The 17,939-nt window shown below is 51.7% G+C and overlaps 6 protein-coding genes across 6 annotated transcripts; 2 read left to right on the forward strand and 4 right to left on the reverse strand.

Moving 5' to 3' along the window:
* Nucleotides 1–1,655: 1,655 nt before the first annotated feature.
* N7515_002600 (uncharacterized protein) lies at nt 1,656–1,940 on the reverse strand (the record flags this gene model as incomplete). The annotated part of the gene is made up of 1 exon (XM_056663344.1): nt 1,656–1,940. The coding sequence occupies one exon, from the start codon at nt 1,938–1,940 to the stop codon at nt 1,656–1,658; it is 285 nt and encodes a 94-aa protein (XP_056525457.1).
* Nucleotides 1,941–4,370: 2,430 nt separating this feature from the next.
* Nucleotides 4,371–6,429, forward strand: N7515_002601 (putative MFS phosphate transporter; the record flags this gene model as incomplete). The annotated part of the gene is made up of 2 exons (XM_056663345.1): nt 4,371–4,855; nt 4,914–6,429. 2 exons carry the CDS (start codon nt 4,371–4,373, stop codon nt 6,427–6,429), a joined length of 2,001 nt encoding a protein of 666 aa, XP_056525458.1.
* A 744-nt stretch (nt 6,430–7,173) lies between these two features.
* Nucleotides 7,174–8,496, forward strand: N7515_002602 (RCC1 domain-containing protein; the record flags this gene model as incomplete). The annotated part of the gene is made up of 1 exon (XM_056663346.1): nt 7,174–8,496. The coding sequence occupies one exon, from the start codon at nt 7,174–7,176 to the stop codon at nt 8,494–8,496; it is 1,323 nt and encodes a 440-aa protein (XP_056525459.1).
* A 57-nt stretch (nt 8,497–8,553) lies between these two features.
* N7515_002603 (uncharacterized protein) lies at nt 8,554–10,288 on the reverse strand (the record flags this gene model as incomplete). The annotated part of the gene is made up of 7 exons (XM_056663347.1): nt 8,554–8,580; nt 8,635–8,751; nt 8,809–9,392; nt 9,443–9,658; nt 9,710–9,842; nt 9,923–10,081; nt 10,175–10,288. 7 exons carry the CDS (start codon nt 10,286–10,288, stop codon nt 8,554–8,556), a joined length of 1,350 nt encoding a protein of 449 aa, XP_056525460.1.
* Nucleotides 10,289–11,491: 1,203 nt separating this feature from the next.
* N7515_002604 (uncharacterized protein) lies at nt 11,492–13,129 on the reverse strand (the record flags this gene model as incomplete). Its single annotated transcript, XM_056663348.1, has 1 exon — nt 11,492–13,129. One exon carries the CDS (start codon nt 13,127–13,129, stop codon nt 11,492–11,494), a length of 1,638 nt encoding a protein of 545 aa, XP_056525461.1.
* Nucleotides 13,130–13,573: 444 nt separating this feature from the next.
* On the reverse strand, nt 13,574–17,714 carry N7515_002605 (putative cytosolic regulator Pianissimo; the record flags this gene model as incomplete). Its single annotated transcript, XM_056663349.1, has 4 exons — nt 13,574–13,769; nt 13,834–13,994; nt 14,045–15,883; nt 15,939–17,714. The coding sequence occupies 4 exons, from the start codon at nt 17,712–17,714 to the stop codon at nt 13,574–13,576; spliced, it is 3,972 nt and encodes a 1,323-aa protein (XP_056525462.1).
* Between the last annotated feature and the right edge of the window lie 225 nt (nt 17,715–17,939).

The raw sequence follows: 17,939 nt of genomic DNA on the forward strand, positions 1-17,939 counted from the left end.
GCTGGAGTGCTCTGAGTCCGGACATTCTCCGAGTAAATGAAACGACCGTACAATAGGGCTACACAGTAGTGGTCGGTTGACCCCATGGGACATTCCGGCGACAATAGTCTTAAGAGCCTCGAACCTGTTTTCCGATATTGTAAGTCAGTCTGAGCTCACAGTCATTGCATTTGGTAGCAGGCAACAGAGCTGTATACGTACATGTGCATTCTCATCACATCTGGAGGGCATCCTCGTCTCCTCTTGAAGCCTTGGGTCCATGGTTCAGCTTCAAAACTCCACCAAGACAGGGAGAAGAGCGGCTGATGCGGCTTCTGAGGCAGCTCGGTACTATCCCAAGCTTCTTGCAACCTCCCTCTGCAGACCAGAGATGATCGAGAGGAAGCAGCCTCATCCAGATGACCCAGCGTCATGGAGGGGACCCCGCCTCATCCAGATAACCCAGCGACATGGAGGGAGCCCCGCCTCATCCAGATGACCCCGCCTCATTGAGAGGAAACAAGAGGCTGCTTCCTCTCAAAGGAGAGTCAACCAGCCATCGTGGGGCGGTTGCTGTCCATTGCACCAGGCGTAGTTCTGGTGGTGATCAAACCTAGATGGTGGTCACCCGGGGTGGCGTAGTCCTCGTGCTCTTCACCACGTCCACAGTCTCCATGTCATCTTCTCAAAGTCTGTCGGCGTGATGAGCACGTCACGTTCTCCTTGTACCGGGACTCTATCGTAGAGAGCATCGAATGGCAAGACATGATCCGTCGTGTTCGTTGGCGATGGTTTAAATCGGGAGTGAACCAAGAGTTGAAACGTTGGAAGCAACGTCGGCCATGCTTCGCGATGTGAGTGCCAAGACGGGAACATGGTCGGTCAATGCTGGTACATGTCTGATGTCTTTTAGAACCAGGATGTGGTGAGGACGCCATATTGTCGAGTAGAACCCGGACGTCTAGTCATAAGATTAGACGAAGCCACCCATGTTGCTGGGGCATGTCGCCTCTGAACCGTATGCCACACCATGGACATCACAGCCTCACAGAGGGGACCATGGAATGATGGAACTTGGAACCGATGAACCGGGAGTCGAGTTGATGGGCGTATGAGAGATGAGAGAGATGATGAGGACGATGTAAGGGTGGTGAAAAGGCATACAAGAGGATGGATGAAGGAGAGAAGAACTATCAAGGTGAGAAGCAGCCTATATATATGCGAGAAAGCAGAAACTGCAGGGGCATTTGAGCACTCCAAGATCCAGCCCACGAGCTGGCAAGTTTCTTGGATTATGACAGCCTTTCTGTCCGTACCCCGGGTCCTTTTCTTCACTTCCAGAATGGCGAAAACCTCGCTCGGGCGTTCTCTGGACCGAAGTGCTCCATCCGTAGATGCCTTGTAGTTACCTTGGGCAAACTTCGCACGGAAAGAGACTCTGTTGAAAACCCATTCCAATGGCGAGGGGGTCAGGCGTAAGAGTGCCTGCAGCATGGTGAAAGCAGCTGCATTGACTGTACACTCGTCCTCCGCGTCTGGCACTCGAGACACGCGGGGTTCTGCTTGCCCTGGGGCTCTCAGGCCTGATAATTCATTAATAGTCTGCGTACCATAATCCATATGAAGCACGCTCACACTTTTTGCCTCGTTTGCACATGTGGCATCCGAACTCTCACTTAGGATCTGTCCAAGTCACACCACTGTGACACTGTCTCGTTTCGGCTGTACTCGTAACACTGACTATCGTAGATGCGGACTCGATCTCTCAAGTCCTCTCGCCCGAACAGGAAAGGCCCGGCCATATTCGTGATATCGTGAAGATCCGTTCCCGAGAGACATCTCGGATGAAGCTCGTCTGCCATAAACTTCTTTGCAATCGCCACAGTCTGTCGCTGGGCCGTGTCGAACACGGATCCTCCAAAGACTATATACGCGAAGGTGTGGGATCTGAGGTCGGACATTTTGGAATGGCCGAATCTATATCCATTTATCTTGAGACTAGAAGGGCTCGGAAGTGAGAAGGGAGAGAGTTGTATTGGGAGAGGAGCGAACTCCCGAACCGAAACTAGCTGGCGAGCAGTAGTTATGTTTATTGACATGATAGAGATAATCGGGCAGGTGCGACACCCCGTGATCCCGCTCAACCATGGCACTACCTACATCCGTTCCGTTGACATAATGATATCATATGACCTAGGGCTGCATCTTTTTACGCCTGAAAGCACTTGAGACCATTGCTACGCAGCGATTTAAGTTCAAACCCGAATCCATACTCTTATATGGGACCGCAACTGCCACAGACTCGCTGGCCGGTGTCAAAAGTCCGACAGGGACAGCGACAAGATTATTCTGACTTATGCATCTGCCCCCGGGGAGAAAGAGGCGACATCCCGAAAGAGTTTCGGCGGGTGGGATACCTAGGAGCAGACCATGCAGGGAAAGCACGGTGATAGCACTTTTCAAGGTGTAAGGAAGGATGAGATCTCTGATAAGAAGATTTAGGTCGAAGTCCGGCCTTAGGATGAGAGGTTAGCTAGCGGAAATCAAGGGAGATCTTTAGCTGGGGCCCATTTATCCTCGAGAAGATCGTAGGGACTCGAGATATTAGGTGCTTTGAAGGTTGACAATCAAACGATGCAGGCAACACAATCCAGAATGGACTCGAGTTAACCTAGACTAAGAGGTCCGTGAGAATGAAATACGCAGAAGATTATAAATCTGGCACCATGTAGCGCAGCCCCTGAGAGACCACAAAGAACTCCGATGTACTGCAATCTACAGCATGACATATGCAAGGCACACCATGCGGTTGATAAAGTCCGAAGCAGGGGTGGAGTCTGGTCCGAGCCATCAAACGCGTGGCCTAACTTTAACGAAAGACCACCCGCCATACACAGTAGGAGCACGTGCGTGCCAATTCAATCCACTCTGCCGTGAACTTTGAAGCACCAAGCCTTGTAGAAGCTCACTTGGCGACGCCTCGTCTATTGCTTGGTAGCAACTGAATTGCGCTTGGAAAGCTTAGACTGTGCCGAGAGACCGAGAGATGAAAGCAAGCTTTAGCCAAGGTTCTGCAATGTGCTTGACATAGAGGTGTCGCATGCATCAACTTAGGAGGTTATATCAGTGCTAGCTGGTTCATAGCAGGGTTGTTTGGGTTCCATTTGAAGCGGAATTCATCGAACATCTCGTCTAAATGCATTGCGGTTATTAAAAGTCAGATTGAACACGAAATAGGATGACATGAAGCATAACAGTGACTCGCGAGCTGATACCACGTGGTTGATAGATGCGCAGATTAGGAAGGAAGATTGCGGAGGAGAGGATTGCACATGTCCAAATACTGCACGCTGAGTGGCCAGAGATCCTGCATATCTTGGAGAGAGTTACCGGGTGGACGACTAGTGTGGAACTTTCTTGCCACTACGTCAATGGCCAGAATGTGCGGCCCGTCTTTTTTTGACTGGTGGTCCATTCAGAATCGGCTTGGATCTTGCCGGGATAGAGGGGTCTTTAATATCGAAAGGCCCATTATAGACAATGCCTCCGGACCGCGGGTCCGCGTGTCGAAGCGCAAATGACATTTCCCCTGTATCCGAGAAGACTTGTAAGTTCGCTAAGTTGTACTTGTCGGTGAAAGCAATCGCCACTGTGTCCGAGACAATCCATTGCCAATTGGCATTGAAAGAATATCGCTACCTGGCAATCGGCCCTGTTAGTCGAGTAATTCATACATAAGCCCGTTGTACAACACACCTTTCAGTGAGATCAACATCTCAGGATCATCCAACCATCACAAACTTTTATTCGCCCCGCGATTCTTTGGGGTGATCTGCCGTGAACCGCAGGCGGTGAGAATCTGCATCCGAATTCTGCCACCACGTGCATAGTTGATTGGTTGTTGACAGCTCCAGATTAACTCCGCTTAGACCCACTTGGACCCACTTTAAGTAGAAAATCTGTTTCCGGAGCCAAAGTCAGACTAAAAAAGATCCGCACCAAGAAAACCTCCAGGGCCAAGGGCCAAGCAGATCCCAACGCAACCAAGATGGAGCCATCACAGTGGTTCCTTTCGATTTTTTTCTTTTTCTTTTGTGGCTTTTTTTCTGGGTTTCGGTGGAGACCCGCCACTGAACTTATCATTGCCTCGTTACATGTGCCCCCAATCTCTTCGGTTGCTCCGACTTTCCTAATTTTCTCCTCCCACCTTCTCGTCTTTCTATAAGATAGTCTTGTCGCCACTTCTCTCGACTGGAGTTCACCCACACTCCAATCTTCGTGGCCATCCCGAGTTTTCTTTCCCTCCCCCGGAATTGAACCTGTTATCAGGCGAAATCCCTGCTCACGCGACACTCGAGCTTTGAGGGAACACTCCAGAACACTCACACACAATGACCGACTTTGGACCTCGTGCCCCCCATGGGCCTGATATGACGGGAGACCATAACCCACTGGAGGACATGGATATCCACGAGAAGGGTGCTTTCGATTCCCTCATCCGCCCCGATGACAGTTATACCCCCGAGGGCACCTACTGGGCCGATTTGCCGCTTCTCAAGAAGATTCGTTTCGTCACCGCATACGACAACCAAGAAGCCAAGCGGGAATTGAGCGATATTTGGGCCATGGTCAAGAAGGACCCGCTCTCCCCTGTTTCTTACTACTTCCGCAACATGGTTCTCCCCGGTGCTGGTCTCGGTCTGGAGGGTTATGTGCTGTTCTCCATCGGCAACATTAAGCCTCTCTTTGAGAAGGCTTTCCCGGCATGCTGGGATACGGCTGAGATTTGCAGCCAGTCGTGGCTCTCCGCCATCGAATATCTCGAAATCATTGGTATCATCGTGGGTCAGGTACTGGTTGGAGTTTTGGGTGACTGGTAAGCCGAAATTGCAGAGGCCCTTTGAGGCTTAGAACAGAGTTAACTTGGGGTTTAGGATTGGCCGTCGCTGGGGTTTGATCCAAGATGCTGCTATCATGCTTCTCGGTCTCATCATGCTCACTGCCGCCTGGGGCGTGACACAGAATGGCTGGGTTATCTGCTATGCCTGGTCTCTTTTCATCTACGGCATTGGTGTCGGCGGTGAGTACCCCATGACCGCCACCAGCGGTATGGAAAACGCTGTCGGCTCTGGCAAGATCTCCACCAAGGAAGATCGTCTGCACCGTGGCCGCAAGGTTACCAGTGCCTTCCTGATGCAGGGTTGGGGTCAATTCTTCAACCAGGTTCTGCTCATCATCCTCCTGCTCTGTTTCCACCACGGTAGCGGCAACAACCCCTACTCTGCTGTTGCTGTTCAGTGGACCTACCGTGTTTCCTTCGCCATTCCGGCCGTTGGCACCCTCTGGCTCGTGTACTACCGTGCCTACCACATGAAGGCTGCCAGCAAGCAACTCGCCGCTGCCAAGAAGAAGGCCTCCGTTACTGGTTACGATGCCCAGTCTCTCAAGCTGACCTTCCACCACTTCGGATTCCGCATCTTTGCCACTGCTGGCGGCTGGTTCGCCAACGATGTCTTCTTCTACGGCAACAAGCTCTTCCAGAGCGAGTTTATCAAGGTCATCAGCCCCGCCTCCGAGTCCGTCATGCCCACTTGGCTGTGGAATTTGTGCAATGTCGGTGTCTCGCTTTGCGGATACTACATGGCCTCTTTCCTGATCGACAACAAGCTGTACGGCCGCAAATGGATGCAGATCATCGGTTTCCTGCTCTGTTTCATTTTGTTCGTCGTCCCTGCCTTCAACTTCGATTACTACCGCCGGCCCGAGAACATCAGGTCTTTCCAGGCCATGTACTTCCTCAGCTCTTTCTTCAACCAGTTTGGCCCGAACTCGGTCTCTTTCCTGGTTGCCGCAGAGGTGTTCCCCACCCCTATTCGTGCATCTGCTCACGGTATGTCTGCTGCCTGGGGTAAGGCCGGTGCCCTTCTGGCTGCCGTCCTGTACAACTACATCGACACCCAGACCAAGTTCTACGTGGTGCCTTGGTTCGGTCTGCTTGGTGCTGTGATCACTGCGTTCTTCCTCCCGGACACCACTGGTCTGGATCTCAAGGAGCAGGAGCGCCGTTGGGAATACCTCCGTCAGGGTAAAGAGGAGGAGTACCATGGACCTGCTGTCCACCCCAAGCACCTGTCATGGTATGAGCGCTACATTCTCAAGAAGGGCCGCTTCTACAATGCCGAGCTCGATTACCAACGCAAAGTCGAGGAGTACCGCATCGAGTGGGAGTCTGCCATGGCAGCCAAGGTCGCCGAGAAGGAGAACGCAAATGACACCACATTTGATACCGACGACACCCTTCTCGAGGGCCATGTTCACACCTACTTCCATCGCACCAGCCCCATGTTCAAGGGCATGGAGAAGACTGTCCCCTCCAAACAGGACAACTTTGCCTTGCCTCCGCCTGCGGAGAGCGAGTCCGAAGACAACTACTCAAATGAGAAGCAATAATAGGGGTTCTTCTCGTGTCTAATTGAATTTTCTTTCTGCTGTTTTTGCTTGGCTTCATACCTTACCATGCATATTTACTGAGTCGATTTTGTCAAACTTGCATACTACATGAACTGGACGCATGATTTTTGCTTGATGCATGAAGCGGGCCTTCGCTCGATGTGATTAGATCTTGATACCACTTACTGCGCTGATTCCTAATGGTGAACTTGCTACCATATCATTTTCAAAAGAACTACCATTTTACAAACATCCTATTCAAACCATGAACAAGATTGCAAGAGTGATCCTAGAAGATATGCCTACGAAGTAAGCGCCTTCGTAGCCAGCTCCGATGAATGCGAAGGATACCGTCACCGGTAGTATCCGATGAACTTGCCGGACACCAAAAAGGCACCGGATGCTCCCTCCTATTGGCGTCACCACTTTACAACACAGTAACAACCGCAACCAGCCATAATGAGCCATTTTCATTGACTTCTACGTCAGATCTGGGCGAAACAAGTAACAGATGCCTGTGAAGACTGAAGTCCCTACAAGTGGAACAGACCAAACATTGATAGACAACTCATGACGCTAAACCCGAAAAGACGAAGCTAAACCTAATGGGGTAATGCGCCGTCACGAGACTACGCAGTACTCCGTACAAGAGCACATTGATGTATGGCTATGGACAGCGTCACCCGAACCCATCTAAAAGCATAGAATATAAGAGGAAAAAACCAGCAAAAAAAAACAAGAGAAATGAATATCTTCGCCTTCGGCTCAAACGGCTCAGGCCAACTAGGCATCGGCCACGAAGACGACGTCTCAACACCAACGCAATGTCTCTTTGAAGACCCAAACTCCAACAACCCCACCAACGGAAATAAAATCACCACCATCGCAGCAGGCGGGAATCATACCCTCCTCCTAACAACCAGTGGCGTCCTCTACGCCGCCGGCTGCAACACGGATGGACGGTGCGGGCCGCGCAAGCCCACAAACCAGAGCCAGAATCAGAGCCAGACAGAAGCCTCAAATGGCACGAATCTCCTACGCTTCCGCAAGGTAATCCTCACAGACCCCGTGTCCGACACCGCAGTTTCCAAATTCAAGCATGTTTCCGCTACATGGGAAGGAACGATTGCAGTGGCTTCCGTGCCGTGCAGCCAAGAGCCAGACTCTAGCCGCCAAGACCGGGTTTTCGTCTTCGGCTCGTCGCCCAAGGGCGAGCTGGGCGTTGGAATAGAGTCGCCCGTCCCCGGGTTTTGGTCCTGTATGAGTTCGTTTCCGCCGGAGGGTACGGAAATCACCGCGCTAGCGAGCGGGATGGCTCATTCGGCTGTTGTGCTTTCGGACGGATCTGTTTATGGATGGGGTGCTGCGCGGAAGGGGCAGCTTGGAGCTGGGAATTCGGCGGGGAAGATTGCTTATTCGCCTGTGAAGATTTGGGTTCCGTTTTTCGCGGAGAATGTGGCTTGTGGAAGGGAGTTTACGGTTGTTTCTGGAAGGGGTAGGTTTGTTGTTCTTGGTGATTGGGGCAATCGCTGGGGTGTGTTGCGGGTGCCGGATTTACTTGCGGTGCCGGGTGCGGAGGTGGATGCGGGTCTGGGGCTTGCTGGGGAAGAGAAGGGGTGTGGAGGGTGTGAGGGGTCTGTTCCTTATGGGTGTGCTGATATTGGGGCTAGTTGGCATGGGGTTTATGTACATGCTGCTCCGGGACGGGAACGGGTGGAGGCTATGTGCTCTGGGTCTTGGTCTTCGGTTGAGGGCCAGACTGGTTCCCAGTCTGGGTCTGCCGGGTCTCTTGTTGCTTGGGGGCGCAATGATCGAGGACAGCTTCCACCGTCGGAACTTCCGACCCCGGTCAAGTTCGCTGTCGGTAGCGAGCATGCCCTTGCGCTCCTGGAAGACGGTCGAGTTGCGGCTTTTGGATGGGGCGAGCATGGGAATTGTGGGCCGGATACGGATTCCCAAGGGAATGTATCGGGTAGATATAATGTGGTTTCGCTCCCTGAAGCAGTGGATGGGAAGGTCGTCGGCGTTGGAGCCGGGTGTGCGACGAGCTGGATCCTTCTTGAATGATTTTCATTTGGCTTTCGCAGTCCCGAGAGTGCTACTTCGACTTCCTCGAAGCATTGCTCAGTCGAAGAGACCATATCGGCGAACCTACATGCTATCAGCACACGCCAGTCAAAGTTGCAAGAGCCGGACTCCACATACCTGGGATAATCGTTGTGTCGGTGGAAGACCCATTTCATCGTCCTGCTCGTCGGATCGAGATGCATCCTGCCTTGCCAAGGTTGGCTCTGCGTCGCGGATAGATGCCCCGAATGCATCCTGGTCAATCGGTCAGCCACATCTACCACACCCATCACGACAAATTTCATCACATACCTGCGTTCCGGACGCATCCCACCCGAGAATATCTTGTGGCTCCTCTTCTTCATTCATTTCATCCCACTCTCTATCATCGTCAGCAGGCACGAAGAGAGCATCGAATTCCATCGAAAGACCAGACGCCAATGGCTGATTCGTGCTAGCTCTCTGACTCAGGTTTTCCTGCGTAGACGATCCATTCAGAGGACGAATCGATCTGCTCCGTGGTGGTGGTGGCGGCAGCATCTCCATACTGACAGTTGCCGACGGCCGAGGCCTAGCTACTGATGTCGCGACAGGCGCGGGTGTTTGTCGCGGGATTGTCGCTCGCGAGGATGTCGGGACGTCTTCACCATCCGCTTGGCCGCGGGTCATGACCGTGAACTCTGCAGTGATGCCTTCGAATGAATACGCCAGTTGGAGAGGTTTGCAGGGCCGGGTATACCGTGCTGTCACAGTGGCATTTGCTGTTTCGGCGTGGGCGACGACAGCTTTGAAATCTTTCAGGTTGATCGCGACATGCATGTTCTCTTCGACCCAGTATTCCTGGAAGTCGCGCTTATCTGCTGCTACCGATGTATGCACCGGGTGCTTTAGCACCTCTGTCTGAATGTCAGTCTAGAACTTATACCTGGCAGTGTATTCGACATACCTTTTCCCTCCGTGATCTTCGTTGTAAAACTCGTAAACACAGCCTTGCCGGAATCAGAGTACATATCCAGCTGCTCAGCAGATGGACTGAAATGCTCAACGACCTGCTTAAGGAATCGCGGATCAGCAGCCCACATGCTAGTTGCTTTAGACTTATCGAAAACCGCATGCTGGACTGCCGCTGGCTCGTAGGTGAGCTTATATGATTTAATCACCCCTAGAAGAAACGTCAGAGATATCCAATCCAAACCAACTGCAAGGATCTTACCAAGCCCACAGATCATCTTCACTGTCAATCTACATTCAGTCTGCTGCAGGTCTTCATGCAATTCCATATCACATCGTTCAACGGCCGTATCCTTATTCCTGTCAATTCGACCACGGAAAATTGACAAAAGTGCCTTTAATAAGTCAGCCCAAGATACCGACATACTCACTCCAAACATGCTTGAGTAGAATCCAACGAGAACAATCAATCTACTACACTTGCCTTAATATAGATCTGACAAAAGAACCGATCCATCGAAACACCGCGACCATCACCGCCAGCCTCAAAAGAATACGACTGGAAGTAAACCTCTTTCTCAAAGGCAAAGGAGGCAAACCCCGTCTTAGTGGAATTGAGCGCACTCAGGCGGAGCTGGCGCAAGTCAGTCAACAGTCAACGCAATGTCCCGTCAATTGTTGGTCTCTAGACCCTCTCGAGTGGTCAGATCAAGAGAAAATAACTTACGAGATCAGGCTCTGCTTCAATGGAGACTGTTTCGCTGAATTTGGACAGACATATCAGGGCATCGTGGAGCTGGACTAAGGCTGGTGGGCTGAGGGACAAGGAGAGCGATGTCATGGTTGCGGTGCGGGCTATCTGGTCTGCTATTTAGTGCTTGATGAGACTTGGATAGGAAGGTATCTGGAGGTTTCAATTTTTCCTCTTCAAGTTGAAGTCATCGCGTGCTTGTTGGCTGTTTGAGGTTTGGTTGAACCTAGGACCTCGAAGACGCGGCGGATACACCCCATTACGTAAGCTTTTTTATAGAGCGGGCTACCTAACTAACTAACTAGCGAAAGTTGCAGGTATGATTGGTAGAACGATGTCCTTTGGTCTAGACACCTTCTGCTGGTCTGTTCAGTGTCTATCGGAGTTCATGCAAGATGTATGTAGTCTAGGAAGGTATTCTCACTTGCCTACAAGGTGGTGATCTATATCGAACCTAAGACGTGCCGGACACTCAGACGGGCACACGGCAGCATTGGAACTTTGGAAGTATGGGCATCAATATTTTGACCTTCAATAGATACAATATGTACAACAGTCTTGGACAAATATGTAAGGAAACAACAGTAGAAGAATCGTAAATCTCGTCAAAAAGAAGGGTATAGGTATCGCTGGGATGGGGAAAGATATGTGCACTTGCACCCCCGAGGACCGAGATGACTTTTGTGCATCGAATAGTTATGTGTGTCGGAACTGTGCTATCCAGTTCCATGATTTGATTCTGTAACAGGGCGTCCCTCTGCAATATCTCGTGCATTTCCCTCTCTGGCATTCGCATTGGCCGCAGGTTCTTGATTCAGGCCACGGTCTTCTCCCCGATCCCGCTGGGGTAAAGGCTGCGGAAACTGCAATTGCAAGAATCGTCGCCTGCGTCGTCGATTTCGAAGAGCATGCAGGTAATTGACACCAACCTGTGCGCAGAAGATCACCAGGAAGGCACCAATCACGAATCCTTGAGGGATGTATGAAGCATCTCTCTGCTCTTCTTGATCCACACGGTGTTGAGTACCTGCGTCTTGTGTAGGTGAGCCACTACCGGGATAAGAAAGACCAGGACCCCCAAATGAGACCGAGACCGAGAGAGAGAACGGTGTCCATGATGTGAGGACGTTTGGCGATATCGCGGTGTAGAATCTCGTTAGAGGCCCCAGAAAGAGAGGGATGATGCAGAAGATAAGGAGAGGGACGGATAGTCATAAGACAGAGTAGACGGATGAGCGAGTAGACCTGTTCAAACATGTCAGAATAGCAATTTAAGAAGAATGAACGTTAAACCTACCAATCACGAGCCTCGAGTTGTCTCGCCCATCTCGCTGAGAGTTTCAGTCTTTCCCTAACACTCGTAGAAGCGAGTATAGGATATTTCTCTTCTTCCGAGATGGGCAAAATGCTTGCAAACCACCATGGGAAGCGGACCGGGTCTACAGGAATGGGTCCATATGCCAACATGACACGCGGATGCAGCCAAGGAGCACCTGATCTGCGCTGATTGCTGATGAACTCTCTCGCATAGAGGAGTAGCCGCTGAGTGGACATCGAGTCCAAGGGTGGATCAGACGCATTCTCCGTCGGAGCATCGACACCATTTGGTGAGGTCTCCAATGACTCAAGTCGCTCCTCCTCCGCTATCGAAATATCATTTACGCGCTCTGTTTTGGCAATGTGGTAGCCATCTCGCATTCTCGAGTCGAGTATCCTAAACCGCGATATGCCGGTGGCCACCACCAGACTGCGACCATCTGGAAGCAGCTCATACCGTTCGATCATCAAGAGCGTCCCATATCGCATAAAAGGGACATCCTCTAGTTGGTCGGGCTGTACCCCTCCCCGCCGATTGTACATGACCATGCCAAACTTTCCATGTCCACTCGCGACAACCCGCCGAATCATGAGTCGGTACCTGGGCTCGAAGACATGGAGGAAAGTCGGCATTGTCGGAAACGCTAGTGTGCACACAAAGAGCGGTAAGTTCTTCTCGTAATCTGTGTCTGTTTCATCCTGCGCACTGCTCTCCCGCCTGACAGCGATCTCATCAGGATGAAAGTAGTCGATCAGTCTTGCCACGGTCTGATTCAAGGGCTCTGAGTGTAGAGCATGCATATCCAGCTTGCGCCGGCAGATGGGACACAGATCGGTATGGTCCAAGACCCGCGCGACACACGTCCGGCAGAAGGTGTGACCGCAAGGCGTGGTCATTGGGTCCAGAATGAGCGCATAGCAAACCTGGCAATCCAACTCAGAGCGAAGGCTGTCCCGTAATGTTTGGAAGTGGATGAGATCCTGCCTTTTTGTGTTTTCCCCTGAGACTCCGGGTTCCCCATAGATAACCTCGCATGGATCTGACGGAAACCGGCCTTCGCGCGCCAATTTGTATATTCCCTGAAGCCACCCGTCCGACTGCAAATGTGCGCTTTCAATATGGCTTTGCTCATTGGTTTTCCATTGCACTGATGGTACTCCATCGCTAGACAAATCCTGAGACACATCATTTGCCTCTGACCCCAGTATTTCTCCAAAAATGCCTACCAGCTTTCCTAGCAGGACATCGGCGCCGCAGTCCCCCACACAGTGCTCTCCAACACAAGCTTGATTTCCTTGCCAGGGACATATAAATCCCTGATCTCTCCCCGGACCCACGGGGTATGTGATCCCAGTCCGCGGCCGAGCGGGGGGTAAACATTCCCGGCAGACAGTATTGCCGCATGGTAGACGGAGTGGGGTTCTCAAAGGACGAGAGCATTGATGGCACTGAATTAATTGAACGATGCGATGAGGAAGGTCTGGTATATCGCCGGTTGTATGCTCTTTCGCGCTAGACAGGTCGGAGGTAGAGGCTTTGGGGTTCTCCATCGCGGTCGGGAGGGGATCGGTAATCAGATGGGGTGGGGATGGGGACTCGACTGCATCTTCCATGGCAGTGGAATAGAAATAGCTGATTGGGAAGGGTCATTCAAGAGAGACGGGTAAATTGAGGGTAAAGTGAAGCTGGTTGGGGATCCGCTCTTATCTGCAGATGCGGGTCAACTTTAGATCGGAATCACGTCAGGTGTCAGGCGTCAGGCGTCAGGCCGAGGTCTCGGCATCCACATCAACGACTTTCCCATTCTTTGTGTTTCTATGGATTTAGGTATACTTCACCGGATTTAGGTTTATTTGGTATCAAAATCATATCCTATTTCAAAGAACCTGCCCGTGTCGAGATGCGCAGGGCGAAACTAGAGTCATTGATCGTACGCATAAAAACATTCCGAAAGTCATAGATTGAACTGCATAAATCGTCGCTCAGAATACAAGAGAATTCAAACACCCAATGAGACGGTTTGGAGGGTATATTGGGACCGGAAACGATAAAGGAGCTTAGTCTGACTGTGAACTTGACGAGTCAGACTCCGAGTCGGAATCTTCGAGAACAATACGTCGCATGACGCTCTTATCAAATAGGTCCAAAGCGAAGCGTCGAGCGGGGAGTCTATAGTGATGACTCTCCAGGATGCAGAGGGTTTTGCGGAAGAGATGAACTTGGCGGAATCTCTCGGGCTGTTTCGACTTGATGCTGCATTTGATGATCGTTAGTAAATAAGGATGGGCGAAGTCGCAAAATAGAATTGTGAGCTTACCTATGAAGATCGGACGCGGCTCGTTTGGCCAGCACGGTGTTGCCCATATCTACGATCAACTTTAGGATCCGTTGGTTCCCAGGATCAGCGTCCGTGGTAGCTTCTCTGAGTTTCTCCTTGGGAGTGCGTTTGGCTCTTTGGTCGAAGCCGGGGAAGGAGATCTAGCTAAATGAGTAAAATGTGACAAAATCGGACGATTGGAGATACTCACAGAGAACAGCTTTCGAAAGTCGGTAGGTAGACAGAGACCCAAGGAGTCACCCTTTTGATCAACACCGGAATCCCAGCCTAAGCCCCGTAGGACTTGAAGTCCATGTCGACTGCGGGAAATCAGGCCCAAAACGAAGAAAGCAGTGCCTCGCATGGTGAGAACCTCCGCACTGGTAGCGATCTCCACGATGCGTTCAATGATCTCGGCATCGAGGAATGGAGCACCAAGCTCCATGGAGCCAACATTACCAACAGCCCAGAGACATCCTTTGGCCTTGAGAAGCATTTCGTTGTCTTCTTCGTCCAATCTGAAATCACGGATCGTCCATGCAAATTCATTGAAATGTCCTGACTGTTCCAACAACTTACAGCCCTCGGCCGTTCTGGCAAGTTCCCGGTAGAAATGCGGCGGCACCAACCCGATATCTTGGAGGTCCACCAAGTCTTCCGGGACAAGACTGCTACGTCGCGGCTGCTCGACGTATGCTCGGGAAAGAGCGGCCTCAACGAGAGCAACATAGCTGTCATTGCGGCCAAGAAACCAGTCGTCCATCTCTTGCGTGATATAATCGAGACCATCCAGATAATGATACCCGACTGAGGTTGAGAGGAACCGGAGAAGTAGCGGTGCCCCAATTTCACCCAGGTGGTCGAGGGAGGGCCGACATTTCACCACAAATTCGAGATAATCCCGCTGGTTGCACGCCTCTTCCAAGATCTTCACGGCGACCTGGCAGACCGTGACCTCGGGATCGTACAGTTGAGTGACGAGAAGTTTGACCACCCATTCTGCATTGCCAATCGCCACGTGAGGCGAAAGGGAGACGTCTCCGACGGCGTATTTGCGGAGTAGCCTCGTTGCGAAGATCCTGATTTCTTTAGACCCAATTGTCAGCGCCTTGGAAAGCATGACTCGGAGATGACTCTCGCGGCTGTAATCCATGTTTCCTAACAAAGTCTGAATGAGGTCGTTTCGACCTTGCAGCTCGATTATGTGATAAAACATGTTGAGCATATGCCACCGCTCCATCATGAGCAGACCATTCACATCGCCACTCAAAGCGCCCAACATCGCGAAGTAGCCTCCACTCAAAGTGCTGCCCATTTGCTCTCTGGAGAACAGTGGAGATGCAGACGTCAGCCCACTCATGCGATCTAATTGGGCCAGACATTCCGCAACCTGCCGCAGGAACTTATTCTCAGCCAGATACTTAGTGCCCTCGGGGGTCGAAACGAGAGTCCGCATGAGAACACAGCCCGTTCGGACATATCGCTGATTCGCTTTCGTATTTGGAACCATGGCAAAGCGATACTTGAAAGGCCGGTAAAAGCCAATGAGTCGTTTCATAAACTTGGAGCCCTTGATGGCCTCGTCCATCCTTTTAGAATTTGTGAGAGGACCTTCGACTAGGCGATGAATGATGTCCCACTTCCACTTTGTGTAGTTGACGGTATTCAGGACGTGAGTTTCGAGAATGGCATTGCGGAACTGCGTCTCGTCCATGGAAGGGCTCATCTTATCTTTTCCTTGCTCAGCGGGAAGCAGGGAAGCGGATAAATCACTCTCCATATTGTACCGGCCTTGTCCACTGGGATATCCACCAGAACGCGCCAATGTCCGGTTGATACTATCGATTTGAAAGATAGTGGCGGTTGAGAGGTCGTGATTCTCGGTCTCAAAGTCAACTGCTGGCGGGATGAGGTGTGGAAGCACCTGGAGCTTTGCGCTGACGGCTTGAGGTAAGGAATGATGGGCGAGCTTGAGCACCTCCGTTAGTAGTAGAGTTGCTTTGCGTCTGAGTGAGAGATCCGTCTCATCCTCAATTATATCGGAGAGAACCTGCGTTTGATCAGTCCATGCGCTCAACCTAGACCTGTTAAATAATTATGCATACCTTCGGGAGCCCTGCCTCGACCAAACCTGCCAATATGAGAGTGGAGAAATGAGCTGTCAGATCGAATTTGTTGGCACTAGAATCCTGGAACGCGCGGGAGAACCTTGATGACTCGGCTTCAGAGCGGAGATTCGAGACTCTGCCATAGGTTGTGAGTCGCCTGCCCGCGAGGAAGGACGATGACCACGAAGGAGGCTTTATTCGCAAAGCGTCAAATAACAGCTCCATGATCAGGTCTCGGGCTATGGGATCTTGGTAATGGAGCGAATCAAGGAGAGAACGCAATGGTTGTGAATCATGCCTTGCAAGAATTACCAGCCCGGGCCAAGTTTTCAGCATCGCAGAAATCGCCCGTGCCGCGGACTTTAACCGTCCATTGCGTAGTGTGTCGGATAATGAGTCGGTGAAAGGTGTCAGGACAGCTTCCAGTTCAGATCCCTGGAGAAACTTGCGACTGTGGGGGGTGTCCACAACATGCAGGAAACTTGATATCAGAGACTCGGAGGCGCCAAATGTCCCTTCCGCAAGAGCATCATGTAGAGCAGCAAACCCTCCGGCAGAAGCAACCAGTTCTGGGTCTTTCACTAACATCTCGGCCACAGTCATGATTGAGATGTTTCGGAGACGATCTTCGTGATGTTCTGCAACAGCAATAATGGTTCGCACAACGGCGGGCGATATCTCCCGAACGCCATCTTTGACGTCCAGGAAGCCTCTCACAAACTTCAGCGCCTGTTCCCTTTCAATGCTCGCCTTTGTTTCTTTCACTAAGGACAATATCACGAGTTCATCTGTATGTAACGTTCGGATTGTTTGGAGGGATTTGCGATCAGCAATAGCATAGCGTGTCAGCCGGTAGCCTGCAGCCACCACCTCTTTGCTGTCACTCAAGAGCATGACCTGAACTCGGAGGCCAAAAACAGACCATGCGAGGTCATATTTTAGTGCGGGATGCCGTTTGAACAACTCGACCAAGCTATTGGCACGCTCAACATAGAAATCAGGAGACATCCCCTCAATCTCTAGAGCCTGTAGCGTTTCCGAGAGGACATAAGTTGGGGACTCCATGTCACCCTCGCCGTATTCCTCTCGTTCACCGTTGACCGGTGTGACGTCTTCCTTGTTTCGAGATGGTGAACGCATAGGGCTGGCTCGGAAAAGATTCGAAATGCGGCTGCTGCGTGGGGGAGTTGATGAAGGCGCCTGCGCACGTAATATCTCATCTTCCAGTTCATGCTGCAATTCGACCAGCTTGCGGTTGGACGAGCTTAACTCCGACTCCACTCTGAGACGTTGCTCTTTGGTCTGTTTCGGTGGCTTTGCTAGCAGTGCCTCCAACATGTTCTCCGTTCCGCTCTTGATCTTCATCTCCTTCGCGATCCTGTCGCGAAGGTGAGCCTGGCGCTCCTCAGTAGTGTGTAGATCTTCCTCGCCGATCGATCTGCTGGCGCGTCGATTGTATGTACCGTCTGGTCGGGGGGTGACACTGCGTGAAGTCATGCTTTTGAGGTCCGAGCTGAAGCTGCCTGGTCCGCCGGTGGAGGGTGCTAATGAGGGAGTTAACGAGGGAACTAATGACGCTCCGCGTCCACCCATGTTGCTGCTGCCGCCCGACTCGGATCGCTTGTTCCTTGCGGTTCGTGGGATGCCATCCTGCCAGCTTCCATCCACGGATCCGCCATCCTGACTGAATGAGGAGCGTCCATCACCCAGTGCGCGATGCTGGGTCGACTGCTGGGTCGACGCGGAGTATGCTGAGTTGTGCCCAGAAGCCATATAGCTCCATCTAGCCGTGTCGGCTTCGGTATCACCTATTGCGAAGTGTTCTGAGTATCGGATGGCTGCATTGAGGTCGCGTTTAGCGGGAGGGTCGAGCGGAGCGGAGCAAGGGCAATATGGGGAAGCGTAAGGGAGGGGCGCAGGCCACGCAGTCACACGTCGCTTGTTGCTTAGAGGACGGCCGTGGAGATGTCCATCTGGTCAAAGGGTCGGATACGATCA

The sequence above is a fragment of the Penicillium bovifimosum genome (genome assembly GCF_028826915.1).
Source record: "Penicillium bovifimosum strain IBT 22155 chromosome Unknown utg000002l_segment0_segment0, whole genome shotgun sequence".
Taxonomy (NCBI): Eukaryota; Fungi; Ascomycota; class Eurotiomycetes; order Eurotiales; family Aspergillaceae; genus Penicillium; species Penicillium bovifimosum.